General features: G+C 44.0%; 1 protein-coding gene across 2 annotated transcripts in view; it reads right to left on the reverse strand.

Annotated features, from left to right (window-relative positions):
• The window catches only part of fcsk (fucose kinase), a 376,256-nt gene that overhangs the window by 3,952 nt on the left and 345,036 nt on the right, over positions 1-27,268 (reverse strand). For both annotated transcript variants that reach the window (XM_078211155.1, XM_078211156.1), the window contains 6 exons: positions 25,379-25,606; positions 24,292-24,435; positions 23,544-23,663; positions 18,720-18,907; positions 12,499-12,598; positions 9,136-9,359 (listed from right to left, as the gene is read on the reverse strand). In XM_078211155.1, coding sequence (XP_078067281.1) covers positions 9,136-9,359; positions 12,499-12,598; positions 18,720-18,907; positions 23,544-23,663; positions 24,292-24,435; positions 25,379-25,606 — 1,004 coding nt within the window. The remainder of the gene's footprint in view (positions 1-9,135; positions 9,360-12,498; positions 12,599-18,719; positions 18,908-23,543; positions 23,664-24,291; positions 24,436-25,378; positions 25,607-27,268) is intronic.

Genomic DNA, 27,268 nt, shown 5'->3' on the forward strand with positions numbered 1-27,268 from the left:
CAGACAAGACAGCCAGTGAAACTCTGTGGGGGTTACAAATAGTGTGCCATGAACCCAATATCCCGGTTGAGGCCGTTCCGCACACACGAGGACGGCCTCAACCGGGATATTGGGTTCATGGCACACTATTTGTAACCCCCACAGAGTTTCACTGGCTGTCTTGTCTGGAGACAATACACATCTTTTTAGCCTGTCTTGATGCTCTCTCCACTCACATTGTTTGTATCTTAAAGACTTGATTAGTTGTAAGTATTCGCATTCCAACCATTATTCATGTAAATTGAGTTTGTGTCTTTATATGCTCTGTTTGTGAACAGAATTCCCACTCACCTGAAGAAGGGGCTTGCAGCTCCGAAAGCTTGTGTGGCTTTTGCTACCAAATAAACCTGTTGGACTTTAACCTGGTGTTGTTAAACTTTTTACTGAGCTATCCCCAGCCAGGGCTAGTGCTGTCAGGAGAGACGACAAAGAGAAACAAAAACCTTCCTTTGTTTGGACAGTTGGGGATCTGTATGAACAGAAATTGTCCACACACCAGGCATTCAACAAACCAAGTTACAGAGAAACCTTCATGGATAGAGTGTTTGTTTGGGAGGTGGATCCAGACTCTCTCTAGGGACAGACCCACCTTATCAAAGCTGCAGATTAGGTAAAGGCCAAGGGTCTATAGAATCCTGGTGTGCACAGGGGTACTGCTGGAGTTTAATTAATTGTAACTGCAAAGGTTTACTAGAACATGACATGAACAAGCTTGCTAGTGGTCGGCCAGTTATCATACAAACTAGAAGCAGGAGTCGGCCATTCCGTCCTTTGAGCCTGCTCCTCCATTCATTTTGATCATGGCTGATCATCAAATTCAATATCCTGATCCCCCTTCTCCCCCATATCCCTTGATTCCTTTAGCCCCAAGAGCCATATCTAATTTATTCTTGAAATCAGACAATGTTTTGGCCTCAACTACATTCTGTGGTAGTGAATTCCACACATTCGCCACTCTCTGGATGAAGAAATTTCTCCTCACCTCAGTTCTAAAAGGTTTACCTGTTATCCTCAAACTATGACCTCTGATTCTGCACTCCCCCACTATTGGGAACATTCTTTCTGAATCTACCCTGTCAGAATTTTATAAGTTTCACTCACTCACTCTTCTAAACTCCAGTGAATATAATTCCAACTGACCTTGTCTCTCCTCATGTGACAGACCTGCCATCCCAGGAATCAGTCTGGTACACCTTTGCTATTCTCCCTCTATATCAAGGACATCGTTCCTCAGATAAAGACACCAAAACTGCACTCAATACTGCAGCTGTGGCCTTACCAATGCCCTACACAATTGCAGCAAAACATCCCTATCCCTACACCCAAATCCTCTCGCTATGAAAGCCAACATACCATTTGCCTTCTTTACTGCCTGCTGTACCTGCAAGCTTTCAGCGACTGATGCCCAAGGACATCAAGGTCTAGCTGTGTATCCACCTCTCTCATTCAAGTAATAATCTGTCTTCCTATTATTATAGAACATAGAACAGTACAGCACAGAACAGGCCCTTCGGCCCACGATGTTGTGCCGAGCTTTATCTGAAACCAAAATCAAGCTATCCCACTCCCTATCATCCTGGTGTGCTCCATGTGCCTATCCAATAACCGCTTAAATGTTCCTAAAGTGTCTGACTCCAGTATCACTGCAGGCAGTCCATTCCACACCCCAACCACTCTCTGCGTAAAGAACCTACCTCTGATATCCTTCCTATATCTCCCACCACGAACCCTATAGTTATGCCCCCTTGTAATAGCTCCATCCACCCGAGGAAATAGTCTTTGAACGTTCACTCTATCTATCCCCTTCATCATTTTATAAACCTCTATTATGTCTCCCCTCAGCCTCCTCCGCTCCAGAGAGAACAGCCCTAGCTCCCTAAACCTTTCCTCATAAGACCTACCCTCCAAACCAGGCAGCATCCTGGTAAATCTCCTCTGCACTCTTTCCAGCACTTCCACATCCTTCTTATAGTGAGGTGACCAGAACTGCACACAATATTCCAAATGTGGTCTCACCAAGGTCCTGTACAGTTGCAGCATAACCCCACGGCTCTTAAACTCCAACCCCCTGTTAATAAAAGCTAACACACTACAGGCCTTCTTCACAGCTCTATCCACTTGAGTGGCAACCTTTAGAGATCTGTGGATATGGACCCCACGATCTCTCTGTTCCTCCACAGTCTTCAGAACCCTATCTTTGACCCTGTAATCCACATTTAAATTAGTCCTACCAAAATGAATCACCTCACATTTATCAGGGTTAAACTCCATTTGCCATTTTTCAGCCCAGCTTTGCATCCTATCTATGTCTCTTTGCAGCCTACAACAGCCCTCCACCTCATCCACTACTCCTCCAATCTTGGTGTCATCAGTAAATTTACTGATCCACCCTTCAGCCCCCTCTAAGTCATTAATAAAAATCACAAAGAGCAGAGGACCAAGCACTGATCCCTGTGGCACTCCGCTAGCAACCTGCCTCCAATCCGAAAATTTTCCATCCATCACCACCCTCTGTCTTCGATCAGACAGCCAGTTACCTATCCAATCGGCCAATTTTCCCTCAATCCCACACCTCCTCACCTTCATCATAAGCCGATCATGGGGGACCTTATCAAACGCCTTACTAAAATCCATGTATATGACATCAACTGCCCTACCTTCATCAACACACTTAGTTACCTCCTCAAAAAATTCTATCAAATTTGTGAGGCACGACTTGCCCTTCACGAATCCGTGCTGACTATCCCGGATTAATCCGCATCTTTCTAAATGGTCGTAAATCCCATCCCTAAGGACCTTTTCCATCAATTTACCAACCACCGAAGTAAGACTAACCGGTCTATAATTATCAGGGTCATTTCTATTCCCGTTCTTAAACAGAGGAACAACATTCGCCACTCTCCAGTCCTCTGGCACCATCCCCGTGGACAGTGAGGACCCAAAGATCAAAGCCAAAGGCTCTGCAATCTCATCCCTTGCCTCCCAAAGAATCCTAGGATATATTTCATCAGGCCCAGGGGACTTATCGACCTTCAGTTTATTCAAAACTGCCAGGACATCCTCCCTCCGAACATCCATTTCCTCCAGCCTATTAGCCTGTAACACCTTCTCTTCCTCAAAAACATGGCCCCTCTCCTTGGTGAACACTGAAGAAAAGTATTCATTCATCACCTCGCCTATCTCTACTGACTCCATACACAAGTTCCCCACTACTGTCCTTGACCGGCCCTAACCTCACCCTGGTCATTCTTTTATTCCTCACATAAGAGTAAAAAGCCTTGGGGTTTTCCTTGATCCGACCCACCAAGGACCTCTCATGTCCCCTCCTAGCTCTCCTGAGCCGCTTTTTCAGCTCGTTCCTTGCTAACTTGTAACCCTCAATCGAGCCATCTGAACCTTGTTTCCTCATCCCTACATAAGCTTCCCTCTTCCTTTTCACAAGACATTCCACCTCTTTTGTGAACCATGGTTCCCTCACTTGGCCATTTCCTCCCTGCCTGACAGGGACATACCTATCAAGGACACCCAGTATTTGTTCCTTGAAAAAGTTCCACCTTTCATTAGTGCCTTTCCCTAACAGTTTCTGTTCCCATCTTATGCCCCCTAATTCTTGCCTAATCGCATCATAATTCCCTCTCCCCCAATTGTAAACCTTGCCCTGCCGTATGGCCCTATCCCTCTCCATTGCAATAACAAAAGACACCGAATTGTGGTCACTATCTCCAAAGTGCTATCCCACAACCAAATCTAACACTTGGCCTGGTTCATTTCCCAGTACCAAATCCAATGTGGCCTCACCTCTTGTTGGCCTATCCACATATTGTTTAAGGAAACCCTCCTGCACACACTGCACAAAAACTGCCCCATCCGAAGTATTTGACCTACAAAGGTTCCAATCAATATTTGGAAAGTTAAAGTCCCCCATGACAACTACCCTGTGACCCCCACACATATCCATAATCTGCTTAGCAATTTCTTCCTCCACATCTCTATTACTATTTGGGGGCCTATAGTAAACTCCTAACAACGTGACCGCTCCTTTCCTATTCCTAACCTCAGCCCATATTACCTCAGTGTGCAGATCCCCCTCGAAGTGCCTCTCCGCAGCCGTTAAACTATCCTTGATTAACAATGCTACTCCTCCACCTCTTTTACCAGCTTCCCTACACTTACTGAAACATCTATACCCTGGAACGTCCAACAACCATTCCTGTCCTTGTTCTACCCACGTCTCCGTAATGGCCACAACATCGTAGTCCCAAGTACCAATCCACGCCCCAAGTTCATCTACCTTGTTCCGGATGCTCCTTGCATTGAAGTAGACACACTTCAACCCACCTTCCTGTCTACCGGTACCCACCCTTGACCCTGATACCTTCCCCAATACCTCACCACCCTCACTGACTTCTGGACTACAACTCCTTTTCCCACTCCCCTGACAAATTAGTTTAAACCCCCCTGAAGAGCCGTATCAAATTTCCCTCCCAGGATATTGGTGCCCCTCTGGTTCAGGTGCACCCCGTCCTGTTTGTACAGGTCCCACCTTCCCCAGAATGTGTTCCAATTATCCACGTATCTGAAACTCTCCCTCCTACACCATCCCTGCAACCACATGTTTAACTGCACTCTCTCCCTGTTCCTCAACTCGCTATCACGTGGCACCGGCAACGTACCAGAGATGACCACATGTTTCGTCTTGGCTCTCAGCTTCCAGCCCAGCTCCCAAAATTCCTGTTTTAAATCCCCGTCCCTTCTCTTACCTATGTCGTTGGTACCAATGTGTACCACGACTTGTGACTGTTTCCCCTCTCCCTTAAGAATCCGGAAAACACGGTCCGAGACGTCATGTACCTTGGCATCCTGTAGGCAACATACCATCCGTGAGTCTCCTTTGCTGCCACAGAACCTCCTATCTATCCCTCTAACTAACGAGTCCCCAATAACTATTGCCCTCCCGCTCTGCCCCTTACCCTCCCGAGCCACAGAGACGGACACAGTGCTGGAGATCCTCTCACTGCGGCTCACCACTGGTATGTCGTCCCCCTCAACCATATCCAAAGCGGAATACTTGTTGCTAAGGGGAACGACCACAGGGGATCCCTGCACGGACTGCTTCCTCCCAGCCCCTCTCACCGTCACCCATCTGTTTTCATTCCTCGGAGTAACTGTATCCCTAAAGCTTCTGTCTATGGCCACCTCTGCGTCCCTAATGATCCTAAGTTCATCCAACTCCAGCTCCAGTTCCCTAACATGGTTTTGGAGGAGCTGCAGATGGGTGCACTTCCCACAGGTGTAATCAGCAGGGACACTGACGGCGTCCCTCACCTCAAACATAGTGCAAGAGGAACATAGCACTGCCTGCACACCCATCCCCTCTAGATACCTTGCCAGTACCAGGTAGAAACAGCAAAAATGAATTAAACTCACCCCTGCTCGCCCTATCTGCCTAAGCCCTGTGAGCCAAAGCCCTTATAGCTCACACTCTGCTTCCCACGCACTCCACTGCCCGCTCCCGACGCTGCCCGCTGTATACTGCAGCCTACCTTTTATACTTCGCGCGCTTAAAAAAACCCTTCCCAGACTCCTTAGCAGCCCACTTCCGGTTTTCACTTTAAACTTAAGAAAAATACTACTACAAAAGTAAAGGCCAAAAAAAACACACACACTAACTGACTAATTAAATAAATAAATAATTCAATCAATCTCTCACCAGCACTCCTGCCTCCAATCACTATCATTATTGCTCTCAAAATGGATAACCTCACATTTATCCATATTATAATGCATCTGCCAAGCATATGCCCACACACTCAGCCTGTCCAAATCACGCTGAAGCATCTCTGCATCCTCCTCACAGCTCATCCTCCCACCCAACTTTGTATCATCTGCAAATTTGGAGATAATACATTCAGTTCCCTCTTCCAAATCATTAATATATAATATGAACAGTTGGTGTCCTGGCACAGATCCCTGCGGAACCCCACTAGTCACTGAGTACCAATCAGGAAAAAATACCCATTTATGTCAACCTTTTGCTTCCTATCTGCTAACCAGCTTTCTATCCATCTCAAAACATTATCTGCAATCCCACATGCTTTAACTTTATATATTAGTCTGTTCTGAGAGACCTTGTCGAAAGCCTTCTCAAAGTCTAAATAAACCACATTCACTGCTTCTCTTCGGTCAACTCTACTAGTTACATCCTCAAAGAATTCCAACAGATTTGTCAAGCATGATTTCCCTTTTGGACTTTGTCTCATTATAACACTTCCAAATACTGAGTTATGAAATCCTTGATAATGGGCTCTAGCAACTTTCCCAGCACCGACTTTAGGCTCACTGGTTTATAGTTCCCTGTTTTCTCTCGAACTCCCTTTTTGAATAGTGGGTGGACATTAGCTACCCTCCAATCTTTAGGAACCAGTCCAAAGTGCAACGAATTTTGGAAAATAGCCACCAATAGATTTACTATTTCCAGGGCCACTTCCTTAAGTATTCTGGGATGAAGATTAACAGGACCTGGAGATTATCCACCTTCAATCCCATTCCAATTTCCCCAAAACAATTTCTCTACTAATGTTGATTTCCTTCAGCTCCTCACTAAAACTTGTGATTCTCAGCACTTCTGGTACATTATTCATGTCTTCCCTTGTGAAGACTGAAGCAAAATACGACTTTAAATCCTCGGTCATTTCTTTATTCCCTGTTATGAACTCTCCCATTTCTGACTGTAAGGAGCCTACCTTTGTCAATCTTTTTCTGTTTGCATATCTATAGGAACTTTTAGTTTTTATGTTCCCCACTAGCTCACTTTCATACTCTATTTTTCCCTTCTTAGTCAATCTCTTGGTTCTCCTTTGCTGAATTTTAAAGTGCTCCCAATCCTCAGGCCTATTGCTTTTTTTGCCAATATGAATGCTTCTTCTTTGAATCTGATACTATTTCTAATTTCCCTTATAAGCCATGGTTTGGCCATAATTCCTTTACCACTCTTGCGCCATACAGGAATAAACAATTTCTGGAGTTCATCTATTCGTTCTTCAAATGCCTGCCATTGCCTGTCCACTGGTCTTTCCTTTCAATAATGTTTCCCAGTTCATCATGGCCAATTTATGCCTCACACCATCATAGTTACCTTTACTTAGATTCAGGATCCTGGTCTCAGAATCAACTACATCACTATTCACCTTGACAAAGAATTCTACCATATTATGGTCACTCGTCTCCAACGGTTCTCTCACAACTAAATTGCCAATTAATCCTTTTTCATTGCACAACACCCAGTCCAAGATGGCCTGTTCCTTTGTTGGTTCAACGTATTGCTCCAGGAAACCATCCCATGCTCTCCCAATCTATATACAGATTAAAGTCATCTATAATCACAGATGTTCCTTTAACACATACATCTTTGATTTCCTGTCTAATGCTTTTCCCAACATTACCACCACAGTTTGGTGGTCTGTATACCACCCGCACCAATGTTTTTTTGCCCCTTGTTGTTTCTTAACTCGACCCATACAGATTCCACATCATCTATGCTAATATCTTTCCTCAATATCGTATCAATATCACCTTTGATCAACAATGGAACTCCACCACCTTTTCTTTTGTCTGTCCTTCCTAAACACTGAATAGCGCTCAATGTTTAGTTCCCATCCTTGGTCAACTTGGAGCCACGTCTCCGTAATGCCAACTGTATCATACCCCTTTACATCTTTCTGTGTAACTAATTCATCCATTTTGTTTCGAATGCTCTGAGCATTCAGGTATAAAACCTTAAGGTGAGCACTTTTAACATTTCTTTTCCCTTTCCTACTATTTTTTATTCAGACCTTATCTGACTTTGGCACTTGATTTCTCTGCCTATCACTTTCTTTATTCTCCTTACTGTCTTTTCTTCTTTATATCAGGAGCCACGTGGGAAAATTCTGACTTTCCTGCAGTGACAGGTCTGCCACCAACTCTCATTATTGAGGCAGACTGATTTAGCACTGTTCCGGCCTGACTTGGGTATGGGATGTCACAGGGGAGAGGGGAAAAACCTACACATTTAAAAGAAAATTATTAAGCAACAGAGTAGACACATCTTTAACAATGGCATTTTCAATGCTGGTCACCTTGGGGTGAAATTGGCATGTGTTCAATGAAAAATATGGCTGGAAAGTAAAACAGGCTCTGATTTGCTTGAATCCATTTTGCATCATTGGCCACGATCAAGTTCATCCTCTCTCTTATATCTCACAATATCTGCAATCATCCTCCTTGAAGTATGTGAGGATTGGGTTTAGATCACTCTTCTGTAAGCAGTCACTTCAAAATTCCTGCACTCTGAATCCCAGTATCATAGTGTTAGGAATATATATGAACAAATGAATTAGGAGCAGAAGGCGGCCACTCAGCCCCTTGAGCCTGCTTTGCCAGTCAATAAGATCATGGTTGATCTGATTGTAACCTCAATCTCACATTCTTGCTGACTCCCAATAACCCGTCACTCCGTGGTTTATCAATAATCTATCTGGCTTTGCCCTAAAAATATTCAAAGATAATGCTTCTGCTGCCTTCTAAGGAAGAGTTCCAGAAACTCACGACCCCCAGAGAGAAAATTTCTTATCTCTTTCTTAAATAAGTGACCCTTATTTTTAAAATTGGTTCTCGATTCTCCCACAAGAGGAAACATCCTTTCCACCTCCACTCTGTCAATACCTCTCAGGAACTTAAAGATTTTGATCAGGTCACCTCTTACTCTTATAAACTCCAGTGGATACAAACCTAACCTCTCCAACCATCCTTCATAAGACAACCCGCCCATTCCAGATATTAGTCTAGTAAACCTTCTCTGAACTGTTTCTAACACGTTTATATCTTTCCTTAAATAAGGAGACCAATATTGTATACTATTTCCAGGTCTCACCAATGTCCTGTATTGCAGAAGCATAACTTTCCCATCTTTGTACTCAATTCCCCTCACAATAATGATAACATAATGTGTGACTGAATTCTCAAAGAATTGAAGTAGTTTGTGATTGGAGCTTTGTGGGAAACAGGTACAGTAACGATGCACTGTGGGAGGGTCTCAGAGATAGCTGACTGTCCTACCTCGCTCGCTCTCAGTATCCTCTCGATTGCCTCCTTCTGTCGTGGTTTCTTGGTCAGGAGGTAAAGAAAGCCACCACCGCCCGCCCCAGCCAAGCTCTGCCCGTGTACGTGGGGATGTAGGACCACCATTATCTGTCGAACGGCAGATGGCTCACATCCAGGAGCCATGTACTTCTTCTGCTGCCAGTAGGTGTTCAGACACTGACCGATCCAAGAGAGGTCCCCTGTCAAATGTACAGATTATCCACTTTAAGATACATATTTCTCTTCCCCTTTGACAGGCATGCAAATAGTAAAATGGTAGTGAAGGAGAGATGGAGCAAATTAGGGAGCAAAGAGGGAATTTACACATGGAGCCAGAGGGTACAGCTGAGGGACTAAATTAATACTTTATATCTACTCTTACCAAGGAAGGTTCTGCCAAAGTCATAGTGAAAGAGGAGGTAGTTGAGAGACAGGATAGGCTACAAATTGATACAGGCATTAGACAGGCTGCTGACTGTTGGTAAGTATTCGGGACCGGATACGATGCATTCAGTGGATACTGAGGATGGAAGAGTGGAAACTGTGGAAGGAATGGCCATAATCTTCCAATCTTACTTAGATACAGGGGTGGTGCCAGAGAACTGGAGACTTTCAAAGGTATACCTTTTCTCAACAAGGGTGTAGGAGATAAGCCCAGCGATTTAGAGACCAGTCTGTTTAGCTTTGGTGATGGGAAAGCTTTTAGCAACAATAATCTGGGGCAAAATTAACTGTCACTTGGATTAATGTGAGTTAATTAAAGAAAACCAGTGAGGATTTATATAAAGAAGTAGTGTTTAACTAACTTGCTTGAGTTTTCTGATAAGGTGACAGAGGAGATTAATGTGGTGTACGTGGACTTCCAAAAGGCGGTAGATAAAGTGCCACATAACAGACTTGTCAGCAAAATTAAAGCCCATGAAATAAAAGCAGTAACAGTAGCATGGATACAAAGTTTGCTGAGTGACAGGAAACAGCATGTTCAGACAATCCTGTTTTAGCATGTTCTAAGTGTGTTTTGTTTAGTGCAGTAAATAATGGAACTTACCCGAATAACATTGTCCCCATTTATGTTTAAGCATGGTTACTGCACATGCACCAAGTCAGGCGCTATAACTGCACTGCTCAGTAAGTTCTTTAAAAACACATCACTGCGTCTCTTGTTGACTCTCCTGCTCTCTTTGGTCCTCATGCTCGCCTCCCCATCGCTGCCTCACTCACTCCCTCTCGCACGTCATTCCCCTCACTCCCTCCCTCTCGCACGTCATTCCCCTCACTGCCTCACTCACTCTCTCGCACGTCATTCCCCTCACTCCCTCCCTCTCGCACATCATTCCTCTCACTGCCTCACTCACTCTCTCGCACGTCATTCCCCTCACTGCCTCACTCACTCTCTCGCATGTCATTCCCCTCGCTGCCTCGCTAACTTCCCCCCACTTGCTTCCTCTTTTCTGAATCTCTCATTCCTTCCCAGTCACCATCCCACTCCCTCCATTAGCCGCCCCTCTCCCAACTCCCTTGCTCGTTCCCTCTATTTGCATCTCTCCCTACTACCTCACTCTTTCCTGCTATCCGCCCCTCTTCCGACTTCCTCGCCCACTTTCCCTCCAGTTGTCCCTCTCCTGAATCCCTTGTTTCTTCCAGCTTGCCACCCCCTTCCGACCTTCTCACTCGCTGCTTCCCTCTCACAAACTCTCACTCTACTGCCCCCCCTCACTGCTTCCTTCAACTTAAATCCTCACTCCTTCCCTCTCTTTACCCCCCTTACTTGTTACTTCCCTCTCTAGACTCTTATTCTCTCTCACTTGCTGTCCCTCTCTTCACTTTGTTCCCTCCCTCCCAACTCGCTGCTTCCACCTCTCAGCCCCTTTGCAATTCCTTTCTTCTTCACTCCAGCCCACTCACCATCCTCCAGCCATCTTGCTCACTCCCTCCTGCATCTCATTCCCCAATCGTCTCTTGACCCTCCCACCCCCTCTTGCTTGCTGCCTCGCCTGACTCAATCCACCCTGTTTACTGATTCCCTCACCCCACCCTGTCACAGCCCATGGTTGAAAAACCCCAAACAAAATATCGACTGTTCGATGAGATTCCATGATTGAGCAGCACTTGCTGGACAATCTTGAGGGCATCAATAGCTACACTAACAAACAATTTAAGATCATCAGTCAAGCTCGTAACGTGGCTGCCTTTCTACTGCTCCTCTCTCCTCATGCTGTGAGGGCTCAGGAGAGGGGAGACAAGAGAGAATCAACGAAGGGGTCAGGACAGGGAGCGTGATGGGCAGTGAGCAGGAATTAGTGAGTGGGTATTAAAGTTAGGGTTAGTAAGTCATTAACAGTGAGTTAGTGGATTTTTGGGCTAATTGGAATCAAGGTAGCCAATAGGTTCTTAATGTAAATATTACAGGTCAGGAACGTAACCCACTGTATTTCTTGGTTTTGTATGGGAAATTGATTTTTGTTTAGCACTCTACTTTTTAGGAGCAGATTGAATGCTAAATGAGGGATAAGTTTAGCAGTGACCAGTTTTTTTTTAGATTGGAGAAAGGTATACTGTGGAATTCCCCAGGAGTTCTATTAAGTCCAGAAATTTAACTGAGAACCAGAGAACACACTGTTGCCACGTGTTTGTGGAAGGGGTGCTTTGTCCTGGATGGTGTTGGGCATCTTGTGTTGCTGGAGCTGCACTTATCCAGGCAAGTGGAGAGTATTTCATTACACTCCTGTATTGAGCGTCATAGAAGATGGATAAGCTTTTGGGCAGCCTGGTGGCACAATGGTTAGCACTGCTGCCTCACAGAGCCAGGGGCCCAGGTTCAATTCCAGCCTTGGATGACTGTTTGTGTGGAGTCTGCACATTCTCCCTGCGGGTGCTCCAGTTTCCTCCCACAGTCCAAAGATGTGCAAATTAGGATTGGCCATGCTAAATTGCCCTTTAATGTCCCAAGTCGTGCAGGTTAGATGGGTTAGCCATGGTAAATGTGTGGGTTACGGGGATAGGGCCTGGGTAAGATACTTTGTCAGAACACTGGTGCAGACTCGATGGGCCAAATAGCCTCTTCTGCACAGTAGGGATTCTATGATTCTGAGTCAGGAGGCAAGTAACTCACTGCAGAGATACTCACTCAAGCAAGAGGCTGAAACTAATGCAGTCCAGGTCAGAGATTAAACCAGGGACATCCAGACTTGTGTAACTTAGTATCACTATGGGAAGTGGCTTTATCCAGAATCTTACTGGGAACTTTCTGCTCGTGCTACACAAAGTGCTGCCTTTTCCACTGGGAGCATCTGAGATAGTGTAGATGGCAGCTGGTGCTTCTCATGCAGCATTGCTTACCTTTGATAAAAGCTTGAGCACATTCCTCTGTGTTCCTGACCAATGCATCAGCATTCTCCACTATACTGGGCAGCCTGGCATACCAATTCCTCAGCACATCCTGCAAAACAACCAAAACAATCTCAGGAACTGGGATTGGTACTAGTTCCTGATCGTTCCAACTGTTTAAGATCAGGAGCTCCTAACTGACTCCTGTTGATGCCACTCTCTCACTGAGCTCCTGGTATCCACACAACCTTCTTTCAAACTTTCAGTGTCTGAGAAGAGTTTTCCAGTGGAACTTCCTATGAAAAATATGGCTGATGCACGCAAGCCCAGCATTTATTGCTGATCTCTAATTGCCCTTGAGAAAGAAGTGGTGAGCTGTCTTCTTGAACTGTTGCAGTTTATGTGTTGAACATCCACAGCACTGTTAGGAAGAGTATTCCAGGATTTTGACCCAGCGACAGTGAAGGAATGCTGATATAGTTCCAAATCAGGATGGTGTGTGGTGTAAGGGGAACTTGTGGTGTTCCCAGTTATCTGCTGCCCTTGCCCTTCTAAGTGGCAGAGGTCAGAGGCCTGGAAGGTGCTGTTGAAAGAGCCTTGGTGAGTTGTTGCAGAACATCTTGCTTCCACTGTGTATCAATGGTGGAGGGAGTAACTGTTGAGGCTGGTGGATGGTGTGCCAATAATGTGGGCTGCTTTGTCTTGAATAGTCTTGAGTTTCTTGAGAGTTGTTGGAGCTGCACTCATCCAGGGAAGTGGAGAGTATTCCATCACACTCCTGACTTGTAGATGGTGGACAGACTTTGGGGAGTCAGATGATGAGTTGCTGCCTGTGAAATTCCCAGCCTCTGACTGTAACCAGGAGAAATGTCTGTTAGGATTCCCATTAACTTCAATTTGCTCAGACTCCTTCCTATGTGTCACACTTGGTCAAGTGTTGCATCAAAATTAAGAGCAATCACTCCCATTTCATCTCTGGAATTCAGCTATTTTGTTCATGTTTGGACCGAGGCTGTGTAACCATATGGAACTCAAACTGAGCATTGGTGAGCAGGTTATTGATGAGTTAAATGCCACTTGATAAGATTGTCAGTCACATTTTCCATCACTTTTCCACGGTTTAAGAGTAAACTGATGGGTTAGTAATTGGCTGGATTGGATTTGTCCTTTTTGTGGGTGGGATATGCCTGGGAAATTTTCCACATTGTCAGTGTTGAAGCTGTACTGGAACAGCTTGGCTAGGGGTGCAACTAGTTCTGGAGCACAAGTCTTCAGTACTCTTATTGGAATATTGTCAGGGTGTATCGTCTTTGCAGTGTCTAGTGCTTTTAGCCACTCCTTGATATCAAGTGGAGTGAATTGAATTGACTGAAACCTGGCATCTTGTGATGTTGGAGATCTGAAGAGGAGGCTAAGATTGATCATCCACTTGGCATTTCTGGCTGAAGATTGCTGCAAAAGCTTCAGCCTTGTCTTTTGCACTGATGTGTTGGGCTTCCACTTCGTTGTGGATGGGGATATTTGTGGAGTCTCCTCTTCCAGTTAGTTCTAATTGTCTACCACCATTCATGACTGGATGTGACAAGATGGCAGAAATCTGGCCTATCAGTTTGCTGTGTGATCGCTCAGCTTTGTTTAGAGCACACTGCTTCTGTCGTTTAGCATGCAAGTTGTCCTGTGTTGTACCTTCATAAGGTTGGCACCTCATTTTTAGAAATGCCCGATGCTGTGCCTCGTATGCCTTCCTATGCTCTTCATTGAACCAGGGTTGATCCCTGGCTTGATGGTAATGGTAGAGTCAGGGATATGTCAGGCCATATGGGTACAGATTCTGGTTGGATACAATTCTGCTGCTGCTGATGGCCCACAGTGTCTCATGGACGCCCAGTTTTGAGCTGCTAAATCTTTTCTGAATTTATTCAATTTAGCATGTTGGTACTGACACACAGAATCATACAAGGAACCCTCACTGTGAAGATGGGACAAGGACTGTGTCGTGGTCACATCTACCTATCTGTCACACACTGATGCATGTGTGACAGGTAGTTTGATGAGGCCAAGATCATGTAGGCTTTTCACTCTTGTTGGATTGCTCATCGCCTGCTGCAGATATCAGTTTGACAGATATGTCCTTCATGACTCGTCCAGCTCTGAGAGTAGTGGTGCTACTGAGCCAGTTTTGTTGATGGATAATGAAATATACATTCTGTATTCTTGCCTCTGCTACCTTGTTCAACATGGAAGAGTGTAGATTCATCAGCTAAGGGAGGTTGATAAGTTGCAATCAATATTTGTCTATGTTTGACCTGGTGTCATGAAACCTCCTGTGGTCTGGAGTAAATGACTCCCAGGGCCATTCCTTCTTGACTAAATACTACTGTGATGGAGGAATTTCAAAAACTGGCCAAAAAGGTATAATTTGGTAAGTATCAGGCTATTACTTGACTAGTATGCGGGACAGCATTACCATTTTTGGAACAAGTCCACTGATATTAGAGAGGAGTATTTGGTAGCAGTGACTGGGCTGGTTCTGTGTTTCTCATGTCCAGTGTTTAGTTCGACGCTGGGTAATCCATATGATGTATTCTTTTTGTTTTTCAAAGCTATTGTGATATAATTGAATGGTTTGCTGAGTAATTTCAGAGGCAGCTAAGAATTAATTGCTGCGCTTCTGGAGTCACATATAGATCAGACTGGGAAAGGATGGCAGATTTCCTTCCCTAAAGCACATTAGTGAACCTGATGGGTTTTTAAAACAATCACCAATACTAGCTATTAAAAAACAAAATCTAGATGTATTAAATTAACTGAATTTAAGTCTGGTGGTGGGATTTGAACTGATGTCTCCAGATCATTTGTCCAGGTTTACTAGTTACTAGTCACTAGTCTGATGCAGATTACTAGTTCAGGAACATAAGTATTGTGGTACCATACCCACATGGACAGTAAGTGGCCATTCAGCCCTTCGAGCCTATATCAATATTTGAACTTTGTTTACGCTTCTTGTTTTCATATCCCTTGATGCCCAAGCCTAACAAAGAATTATCAAGAGTTTTGAATTTTCAACTGGTCCCAGCATTCAGAGTCTTTTGGGGGAGAGTATTCTACAAATAAAACAGAAAATTCTGCAAACTTCAGGTCTGACAGCACTTGTGGAGATGAAGCAGGGTTAATATTTCAAGTCAGTATGATTCTTCTTCAGAGCTGGAATATGTGTTTGGTTGAAACCAACAAATATGACCCCTGTACTATTGGATGGAAAAAATTGAGTTTTTTCGACCACACAAATAGAATTGCTTTTGCTGTGCTGGTCCTAGAATGTAACCATAACCCCAACATTTTTCTGCAACTGTGCAGAAAGAAAAGTTCTGAAAAAGATTCATGTAGATTCGAAATGTTGACTCCGTTTCTCTCTCGACAGATGCTGCCACACCTGCTGTGTTTTTCCAGCATTTTTTCTTTTGCTTCAGATTTCCAGCATCTGCAGTATTTCACTTCTATATGTGAGTATTCTACAGTTTCATAACCTTCTGTGTGAAAAAGTATTTTCTGATTTTGGCCTACCTGGTCTGTCTCTAATTTTAAGTGAATGGGGTCTCCCTTCTAATGATCAGGTCAGGAAGGAACCTCACTGACTGTGTCACAGTTGACATCTTTTCTTACATACAAATCTGAAATGTGGTAGGGTTTGCTACGATCACTCGAGCTCACTTGCTTATATGGTGACTTTCAACTATTGGGAGCCAAGATGACTGATGGAGGGTCTCTTGGGTATTGGACATTTGTTCTTTGCAAGGAAGAGAAAAATCAGCCAAGATAGGAACAGCAGTAGGCAATTCAATACCTTCCATAATTCACTCAGATCATGGCTGATCTAAATCTCAACACCAGTTATCCACCTTTGCTCCATCAATCTCAGTCTTGAATTTTCATTTGACCCAGTATCCAGAACATCAATATATTATAGAATGGTTACAGCACAAGAGGCTATTCAGCCCATCGGTTCTAAGCTAGCTCTCTGAAAGAATAATTCACCTCGTGCCACTCCCCCATTTTTTCCCTGTAGCTCTGGTCTGCAAATATTTTCTCTTCTGATAATTGTCCACCACACTCTCAGGCAGTGCATTCCAGATTCAAACCACTCATTGGGAAAATGGATTCTCATGTCATCCACTGCTCCTTTTGCTAATCGCCTTAAATCTGTGTGCTCTGGTTCTGGATCCTTCCGCCATTTGAACAGTTTCTCCCTATCCACTATATCCAAATACCTCATGATTTTGAATAACTTTATCAAATCTCCTCTTAATCTTCTCGAAGAAGAACAGCCTCAGCTTCTCAAATCTAACCACGCAACTAAAATTCCTCATCTCAGGAGCCATTCTCATGAATCTTTTCCACATCCTCTCTAATATCTTCCTCTCTTTCTTGAACTGTGGTGCCAAAAACTGGTTGAGGCTGAACCAGTGTTTTATATAGGTTTATCAACATGTCCTTGTTTTTGCATTCCATGTCCCTATTTATAAAGACCATGTAGTATACACATTTAGGAAGCACTCTCAGCTTTGAGACCTGAGTTTGAGTTCAGCTAGAGTTGGGCAGAAAGTCTCTTTCTATAAGTTATCAGACCCTACAGGAGTGCGTTTGGTTTGCCTCAATGTAGTTTCTGGAATATCCTCCAGAAAGGCTCTAACATTTCCTACTGAAGATCAACTAACTCAAATAATCTTTCATTTCCACCTAGGAGAGTCTCAATTTAATGTCTTATTTGAAAGATGGCACCTCCAACAGTGCAGTGCTAAGAGGAGCGGATTATACGCACAAGTCTTGGAATAGAACATAGAACATAGAACATTACAGCGCAGAACAGGCCCTTCGGCCCACGATGTTGCACCGACCAGTTAAAAAAAAACTGTGACCCTCCAACCTAAACCAATTTCTTTTCGTCCATGAACCTATCTACGGATCTCTTAAACGCCCCCAAACTAGGTGCATTTACTACTGATGCTGGCAGGGCATTCCAATCCCTCACCACCCTCTGGGTAAAGAACCTACCCCTGACATCGGTTCTATAACTACCCCCCCTCAATTTAAAGCCATGCCCCCTCGTGCTGGATTTCTCCATCAGAGGAAAAAGGCTATCACTATCCACCCTATCTAAACCTCTAATCATCTTATATGTTTCAATAAGATCCCCTCTTAGCCGCCGCCTTTCCAGCGAAAACAATCCCAAATCCCTCAGCCTCTCCTCATAGGATCTCCCCTCCATACCAGGCAACATCCTGGTAAACCTCCTCTGCACCCTCTCCAAAGCCTCCACATCCTTCCTGTAATGTGGGGACCAGAACTGCACACAGTACTCCAAGTGCGGCCGCACCAGAGTTGTGTACAGTTGCAACATAACGCTACGACTCCTAAATTCAATCCCCCTACCAATAAACGCCAAGATACCATATGCCTTCTTAACAACCTTATCTACTTGATTCCCAACTTTCAGGGATCTATGCACACATACACCTAGATCCCTCTGCTCCTCCACACTATTCAAAGTCCTCCCGTTAGCCCTATACTCAACACATCTGTTATTCCTACCAAAGTGAATTACCTCACACTTCTCCGCATTAAACTCCATCCGCCACCTCTCGGCCCAACTTTGCAACCTGTCTAAGTCTTCCTGCAAACTACGACACCCTTCCTCACTGTCTACCACACCACCGACTTTGGTGTCATCAGCAAATTTGCTAATCCACCCAACTATACCCTCATCCAGATCATTAATAAATATTACAAACAGCAGTGGCCCCAAAACAGATCCCTGAGGTACACCACTTGTAACCGCACTCCATGATGAATATTTACTATCAACCACCACCCTCTGTTTCCTATCCGCTAGCCAATTCCTGATCCAATTTCCTAGATCACCCCCAATCCCATACATCTGGGTACTATCACCTTCTGATTCAAAGGTGACAAATGCTAGCCAAAGCGCCAGCTTGGCACATTATTTGGGATTGTACTTGGGACCCTGCTGGCTCAGCTCAACTGCACCAATGGGAGAGCCTATCTCAGTGAACTCAATTAGTCCTTTAGGATTCGAATGATATTTCTCTGCCAGAAGTATCCTCAGGGCAGAGGATATTGTGCTACACCTGTAATTGAGGAGCATTGAGACCTGATGGAGTCACTTCAGGAGTCACTCTCCGGAGGCACCAACATTATGTGACGAATGGCCTAACCTGTAGAAGGTTACGTGCAAGTCGTGTTTTTCCCGTGTACACCAGTAGTAGGTGGTCATTCAGGGTCTTCACAAACTCATCCGTCACTGCAATGCGTTCAACATCTACTCGCAGGGGTAACTGCGGCTTGGACCGACCAATCTTGATACCAGGCACCAGACCTCCGACTTGATCCTGCCAGCCTCCACCTAGAAAATTATGGAATTTTAGGAAGGAGAAAGACAGACTACATTCATACAGATACTCTTCATGACCACAGGACATCTCAAAGAGCTTTACAGCCAGTGTAGTATTCTTGAAGTGTGGTCACTTTTGTAAAACCGAAGCACAGATTTCCCTCCCCAACACCCTGGTCCACTTCTCAATGACTGCCTCTAACACCCCTTGTACTACCCACAGCCAGGAAGCTGGGGAGAATGCCCCGTTCCACTTCCTGTAGCATCACAGGATCTTTTACACCCACCTGAGAGAGGGACCTCGGTTTAACATGTGATCTGAAAGATAATGCAGCCTTTCCTCAGTACCGTACTGAGATGTCAGCCTAGATGAGTGGTTCATGTCTCGAGTGGGAATTTTGACTCAGGATGAGAGCGCTTCCCACTGAAGCACAGCTAAACAGCCAATGGGGCCATTGGAGGCTTCAATGTTTGTGTTGACAGAGCAATTTCTTAGCTAACATCCACACTGGACAACTATGAGGCATTCCATCATCTTCACAGTGAGAGTGAGTTTTACCTGCCTTGGGAAATGGTTTGCTACAATGTTTTTTTTTAAAGTGAGACTTTAGTGAAAATGCAGGATAATAAATGCAGATTGAAAAGATAGAAATCTTAAGATCGTATTTTCTCAGGCCAAAGAAAAGCCAGGCAGCGTGCCTTAATGACTATCGGCCGATGGCTCTAACATCCTTTATAATGAAGTGCTTCGAAAGGTTAGTCATGGCTTGGATCAACTCCGGTCTTCCAGATTGCCTGGGTTCACTACAGTTCGCCTGTTACCGCAATAGGCCCACAGCAGACGTCATCTCCCTGGCCCTACACTCAATCCTGGAACACCTGGATAACAAGGACACTTATGTCAGACTCCTATTTATTTACTACAGCTCAGCCTTCAACACCATTATCCCAACAAAACTCATCTTGAAATGCCGTGGCCCACGGCTCAGCTCCTCCCTCTGCAACTGGATTCTAGACTTGCTAACGCACAGGCCGCAATCAGTAAGGATAGGCAACAACACCTCCTCCACAATTATCCTCAACACTGGCGCTCCAAAAGGCTGTGTCCTCAACCCTTTACTATACTCCTTATATACCTCTGACCATGTGGCCAAATTCCCCTCCAACTTAATTTTCAAGTTTACTGATGATACCGCCATAATGGGTCAGATCTCAAATATTGATGAGGTGAAGTACAGGAAAGAGATAGAGAATCTGGTGAAATGGTGCAACGACAATAATCTCTCCCTCAACGTCATTAAAAAAAAGGAGATAGTCATCGACTTCAAGAAGCTTGGTGGAGGATATGCCCCTGTCTACATCAATGGGGATGAAGTGGAAATAGTTGAGACCTTCAAGTTTCTAGGTGTCCAGATCACCAACAACCTGTCCCTGGTCCCTCCACACTGACACTATGGTTAATAATAAAGTCAAAGTTAATTTATTAGTCACAAGTAGGCTTACATTAACACCGCAATAAAGTTACTGTGAAAATTCTCTAGTCACCAACTCCAGCGCCTGTTCGGGTACACTGAGGAAAAATTTAGCATGGCCAATGCACCCAACCAGCACAGCTTTCAGACCGTGGGAGGAAACTGGAGAAAGCCCACAATGCCTTTACTTTCTCAGGAGGCTAAGGAAATTTGGCATGTCCGCTACGACTCTCACCAATTTTTACCATGAACCATAGAAAGCATCCTTTCTGGATGTATTACAGCTTGGTATGGCTCCTGCTCTGACCAAGACCACAAGAAACTACAAAGAGTTGTGAACGAAGCCCAATCCATCAGACAAACTAGCCTCCCACCCATTGACTCCATCTACACTTCCCACTGTCTCGGAAAAGCAGCCAGCATAATCAAGCACCCTTTTAAATCCAAACAATTAAAATGATCAATTTGGGTGCCAGAGCATGGACTTAACTTCAATTTCTGGGGCAGAAGCCATAAACATTCCTGTTTCCCTGGCTGGTATGTTACCCAAATGGCCATGTGAGTTGTTAATGGTATGTGCATTCTCAGGTTTTTACGCACCCTGGACATACTTTCTTCCACCTTCTTGCTTCGGGAAAAAGATACAAAAGTACCAATCAACGCAAGAACAGCTTTTCCCCTGCTACCATCAGACTTTTGAATGGACCTACCATATATTAAGCTGAACTTTCTCTACACCCTAGCTATGACTGTAACACTATATTCTGCACTCTCTCCTTTCCTTCTCTCCTATGTACTCTATGAACGGTATGTTTTGTCTGTATAGCTCGCAAGAAACAATACTTTTCACTGTATCCCAATACATATGACAATAATAAACCAAATCAAATCAAAGGGAAACACTAACTGCCCTCATACCCCCCACCCCCACTTCACAACAAGGACATCTCATTTGGTTAATCACACAGTAGCAACAATGGCCTGCTCCAGATATCCTCATTATATTTAAACTCATTGAGCGACTCAGTAAAATACATTCCCTTTGACAGACATGCACACCAGAGGCTGTGTCTATTATCCAGCTACACAGGCAAGAAGGTGCCTGATTTTAACTCTACTTTGTACTTCTATAAACGTTCGCTTCTCAGACAGCATGTGGAATTACATAATTGGCCTCAGCACCCCCAGGAGGTATTGACAGACATCTCTAACCTCTCTTTACAACAATTTGAGGTCCCTCTCTGCTTCAAGATGACAACCATCATCCCGGTACCTAAGAAAAACCAAGCAACGTGCCTTAATGACTATCGGCCGGTGGCTCTGACATCCATCATTATGAAGTGCTTCGAAAGATTAGTTATGGCACAAATCAATTCCAGACTCCCGGACTACCTGGATCCACTACAGTTTGCCTACCACCGCAACAGCTCCACAGCAGACGCCATTTCCTTGGCCCTGCACTCAACCCTGGAACACCTAGATAACAAGGACACCTATGTCAGACTCCTATTTATTGACTACAGCTCAGCCTTCAACACTATTATTCCCACGAAACTCATCTCCAAACTCCATGGCCTGGGCCTCGGCACCTCCCTCTGCGACTGGATGCTGAACTTCCTAACTCACAGACCACAATCAGTAAGGATAGGCAACAACACCACCTCCACGATCATCCTCAACATTGGTGCACCACAAGGCTGTGTTCTCGGCCCCCGACTATATTCCTTGTACACCTATGACTGTGCGGCCAAATTCCCCTCCAATTCAATTTTCAAGTTTGCTGACGACACCACCGTAGTGGGTTATATCTCAAACAATGACGAGACAGAGTACAGGAATGAGATAGAGAATTTGGTGAACTGGTGTGGCAACAATAATCTCTCCCTCAATGTCAACAAAACGAAGGAGATTGTCATCGACTTCAGGAAGCGTAAAGGAGAACATGCCCCTGTCTATATCAACGGGGACGAAGTAGAAAGGGTCGAGAGCTTCAAGTTTTTAGGTGTCCAGATCACCAACAACCTGTCCTGGTACCTCCATGCCGACATTATAGTTAAGAAAGCCCTCCAACTTTCTCAGAAGACTAAGGAAATTTGGCATGTCAGTTACGACTCTCACCAACTTTTACAGATGCACCATAGAAAGCATTCTTTCTGGTTGTTTCACAGCTTGGTATGGCTCCTGCTCTGCCCAAGACCGCAAGAAACTACAAAAGGTCGTGAATGTAGCCCAATACATCACACAAACCAGCCTCCCATCCATTGACTCTGTCTACACTTCCTGCTGCCTCGGCAAAGCAGCCAGCATAATTAAGGACCCCACGCACCCCAGACATTCTCTCTTCCACATTTTTCCTTCAGGAAAAAAATACGAAAGTCTGAGGTCATGTACCAACCGACTCAAGAACAGCTTCTTCTTGCTGCTGTCAGACTTTTGAATGGACTTACCTTGCATTAAGTTGATCTTTCTCTATATCCTAGCTATGACTGTAACACTACATTCTGCACTCTTTCGTTCCTTTCTCTATGAACGGTATGTTTTGTCTGTATAGAGCGCTAGAAACAATACTTTTCACTGTATGCTAATACGTGACAATAATAAATCAAAAAATCAAGGTTAGAATTGTGTAAGATGAGCTATTTAATGACTCCTGCTAGTAACATTCATTCATGGACAGTGGGTGAAAACTATATCCTATGCAAAATGGGATTGCTGGTATAGATTAGCATGGATTCAGTATTGATTAATGGACAGAAAACAGAGAATGGGAATAAATGGGCCATTATTGGGGTTCTGTATCAAGAAATTAGATGAGGGGACCGAGCATAATATATCCATATTTGCTTATAATACAAAACTAGATTGGAAAATAAGCTATGAGGAGGACACCAAGAACCTGCGAAGGGATCACAGGTAAATTAAGTGATAGAGAAAGGAAGTGGCAGACTGTATAATGTAGGAAAAGTGTGAAATTACCCACATAAAATTGTCTCTTGAATCCATCAACTTCTCTTCCCAGCTAACTTGTTGCACAACTCTCTGCATGAGTTTATTCTCTAAATCCTTTTCCTAACTGTTAACTTATGTCTCCTGGAATTGGATTTCTTCAGCACTTTGAACCATTTTCCCAGATCAATTCCCTTGATAATCTTGGATCTGAGATGGTCCCTTGTTACCTGTTGTCAACATTTGCTCCAAGTGAAGAACAGTGTGGATCAGGGAAGAGGTGTCGCAGGACTTCCCAGCTACTTTAATCAGTGCTGCCATCACGGCCCCTGCCAGGATGCTGCTTGTACCTAAAATAACAACAAACTATAATCAATCCCAAACACCACAGCAATTCTTGTGACAAGGTCTTCATCCATTACTTACCTGTCTCACAGCAGTGTGTGTTTATAACTCACTACTGATGAGCTATTACTACTCATAGCCCCATAAGATATGATTCAGTCTCTGCTCTATGCCAAGTAGTGTGACTTTAGTTGGAGCCATGCGTGAGAGTTAAGTGTGTGTGCATGCGTGCGAGGTGTGCATGCGTGCGAGGTGTGCGTGTGGTGTACATATGTGTGGGGTGTGTATATGGTTGTGTGGCATGTGTACACATGGTGTGTGTGTGGTGCATGCATGTTGTGTGCATGTGTGGTGTGTGCATCTGTGTCATTTTAATTGAGAACCTCTTGCCTCTTCACAGGTGAGAATTCTTCAAGGAAAAATTTTAAAGATGGGAGACTGATAGTAATAATAGAGTATAATAGAGTAATTGTGGCAGAATTGTGCCTCCTGGAGAATCAGCAGTAACTGTGTCGAAAGGCAGGAATTTAAAAAGCAAAGAACAAATTGGAATGCAAGTAATGAAGGAAATAGAATTTATCTTTTGACAGAAGTAGATGCTCTTACTCCCAGGCTTTTCTCATGGTTACTCACCTAAGCCAGATCCATATGGGAGACTGGACCAAGTGTGAAGCTCAAAGCCACCACCAAATCCTGCCATTAACTGATCCTGTAGTGATACCTGAGAAGGGAACTGGATAATTTCGGTGCAGATAAAGGCTGCTTTCAACAAGGCTCCTGTCAACAGATAGTACATGTATTAAAGAACAGAACAATACAATCAATGTAATGTCCTATAATAATTTACTCACAGATAGGCTAGTTTCACAGAATCTCAGATTTTTTTACATTCTGTCTGCACTGACTCTCTGAATAGACAATTTACTTAGTGCCATTCTCCTGTCTTCTCCCCATAACCCTGCATGTTGTTCCTTTTCAGATAACAGTCATTTTACAAAAATAGAAATCTATGTAAATGTGTTATGCTAGTGCATTTTATCCCACTGGCCTTGAGACAACTATTTTCCAGCCCATTTTAAATTGAAATAGGCCACTGGGTCATCCCCCACCTAACAACCAGTTCCCACACAAATCTTTTTTCCTGACGGAAGCTGCTATCACCCGAAAACATCTTACAATGTTACAGCACAGAACGAGGCCACGCAGCCCATCACACCTGTGCTGGCTCTTTGAAAATTCATCCCCACTCCCCGTTCTCTCCCCATAGACCTGGAAATGTTAGGGAGACAGCGAAAGCAGTTTTGATACATTCAAATGTAAATTAGACTTATTTCTTTACAAAATACCATTTTAAATGACAGTGTGTGAATAGTCTGAGACATGGGGTGTGGCCAGTGCAGCACGTTTGGATTGAAGAGAGCAATTTGGACCTATTGTTCCAATAGCTCTCCACCACTGTGGTTTACCTTGCCTCACATCTCTGTTTGTTGTAGACCAACTGAGTATGGTAAGTGGTGAACTCCATAGACTGTGACCTTTCTTTTCATCAAGCAATTCCTATGGACATTTTCTCCCCTTAATCTGAAGCCGGTTTATAATGTGCTTTCTTCCACCTTGGCTGTGATTAAGCCAACTTCGTATGGAGTGGGGATAGACCCTGTGACCAAACAGTGCTCTGTTCAATAGGCAGTCTATCTATCATCCTCACTGTCAAAGATACCTGGTGCACGTGGCTGAGAATAGTCTTGCAGATCCTCCAGACTCTGGCACACTATTTCCAAGGCCATTCTCTGCTCTCTGCCTCCACTGTTTAGGACCAAGTGCAGCTTAGGTTCAGCAATGCGACGCACCTTTGCGCCAATTGGTTTACGTTTGTCCACTAGAACAGCAATATCCAGCACTGCTCCCCCATGCTCATATGTTATTGGAGGTGTGTCACTCCAGCCACCTGTAGGGGTGGGGTGGGGTGGAGATACATATTTTTGGTCACTGAGTTGAGAGAGGTCAAGGGATAAACATTTTTAAAAAGCTTTAGAAAGGATTCCTGCAGCAAACTCATAGGATAAAACAACAACAGACAGGATTCAGAGGGAAAGTCACAGGATCAAACAACAGACAGATTTCAGAGGGAAAGTCACACTTCCAAGCAGGATGCCACTCTTACAGGGTTACAGAGAGAGCTACAATGCTGGAGCTTCAACTCTCTATTCTGTGCTCCTTTCAGCTATAGCTCCCCACAGCAAGAGTAAATTCAATTCTTTAAAGTAACATTTATTCTGTTCTTTCCCCCATATATGGGACCTGCTTCTATTGAGGTATTGGAAAACCTTCATTGACCAGCTGAGCAGGAAAGTTGCAACTTCTGAAATGTAACATCTTAATTTCTATTAGGAGTTGTGTGTCAACTACTGACAAAGGTTACAACATGTAAGTTAGGATTCAGCCCAACCAGTGTTAGGTTTTACCCTTCACATGAGCAAACAGTCCTAATCAAATCTACTCACCCTGATCCCATATCCCTTCTTCCCTTTTTCCTTCAAACTTCTACCCGAATTATTACAGAATGGTCATAGTTTCTGCCTCAGTCACTAATTGTTTCAGAATGAATCCCACAGCCACACAACTCTCTGCACCTGAAGTGGTTTTCCCTGTCCTCTGATCTGAATCTCCTAACATTCAGTTTTGTATCTTTGGCCTCTCAGTCCCGACCCTTTAGAACTGCTAACAGTTTGTTTCTCTCTACCTTTTCACATTTATTCATAATGTTCAACATTGTTATTATAATGTTTTGTAATAGAACAAAAAAATTGTTTCATTTGAATTTCTTCATATCTTGACATAATTCTACTGAGTGTGTTTGTAGCCTTTTATATCACTCATCATTCTTCCTGTTGAGTAGAGTTCACTACAACACATGGTACTGTAGGTCTATTGAGGTTTATTTAATAGAGGTTCATTAATACTCCTTCATATAGTCAATGCCTCAGGAGTTAAGACCTAGAATTCCATGAGCTATTTTACAACCCAATCAAGCTAAAATGCTGCCTTATACCTTGTGATCCTATAACTTAAAATCTATTGCTCATCCACAGCTCTGAGTCAACTTCTATTCAGACTACGTAAGTTTTAAACCAAGTGCCTTTTGAGGTTTGGGTAGAACATGCTATGGGCTTGCACACTATTGGCAGAACGTACCGTACAAAATGTACGGGCTCATCATTCTCATCCTTGTTTTCATCCTTGCCTCTCCCTGTCTCTGTAACCTCTGTAAAAAGTCTCACAACACCAGGTTTATTTGATAACACAAGCTTTCGGAGTGTTGCTTCTTCTTCAGGTGTGTGAAGAGTTGTGTAACCTCTTCTAGTTCTACAACTGTCCAAGATCGCTGCACTCCTCCAATTCCAGCCTCCTGAGCGTTCCCCATTTTCATTGCTCCATCACTGGTGGCTTCAGTTGCCTAGGCCTTAAATCCTGTAATGTCCTCCCTAAGCCTTTCTGCTTCTCTCTCCTCCTTTAAATTGCTGAATAAAACTTCTTTAACCAAGATTTTGGTCACCTGTCCTATTATCTGTTAATGTGGCTCGGTGTGAAAATGTCTGCCAACACCCCT

This window comes from Mustelus asterias, chromosome 4, assembly GCF_964213995.1.
Source record: "Mustelus asterias chromosome 4, sMusAst1.hap1.1, whole genome shotgun sequence".
NCBI lineage: Eukaryota > Metazoa > Chordata > Chondrichthyes > Carcharhiniformes > Triakidae > Mustelus > Mustelus asterias.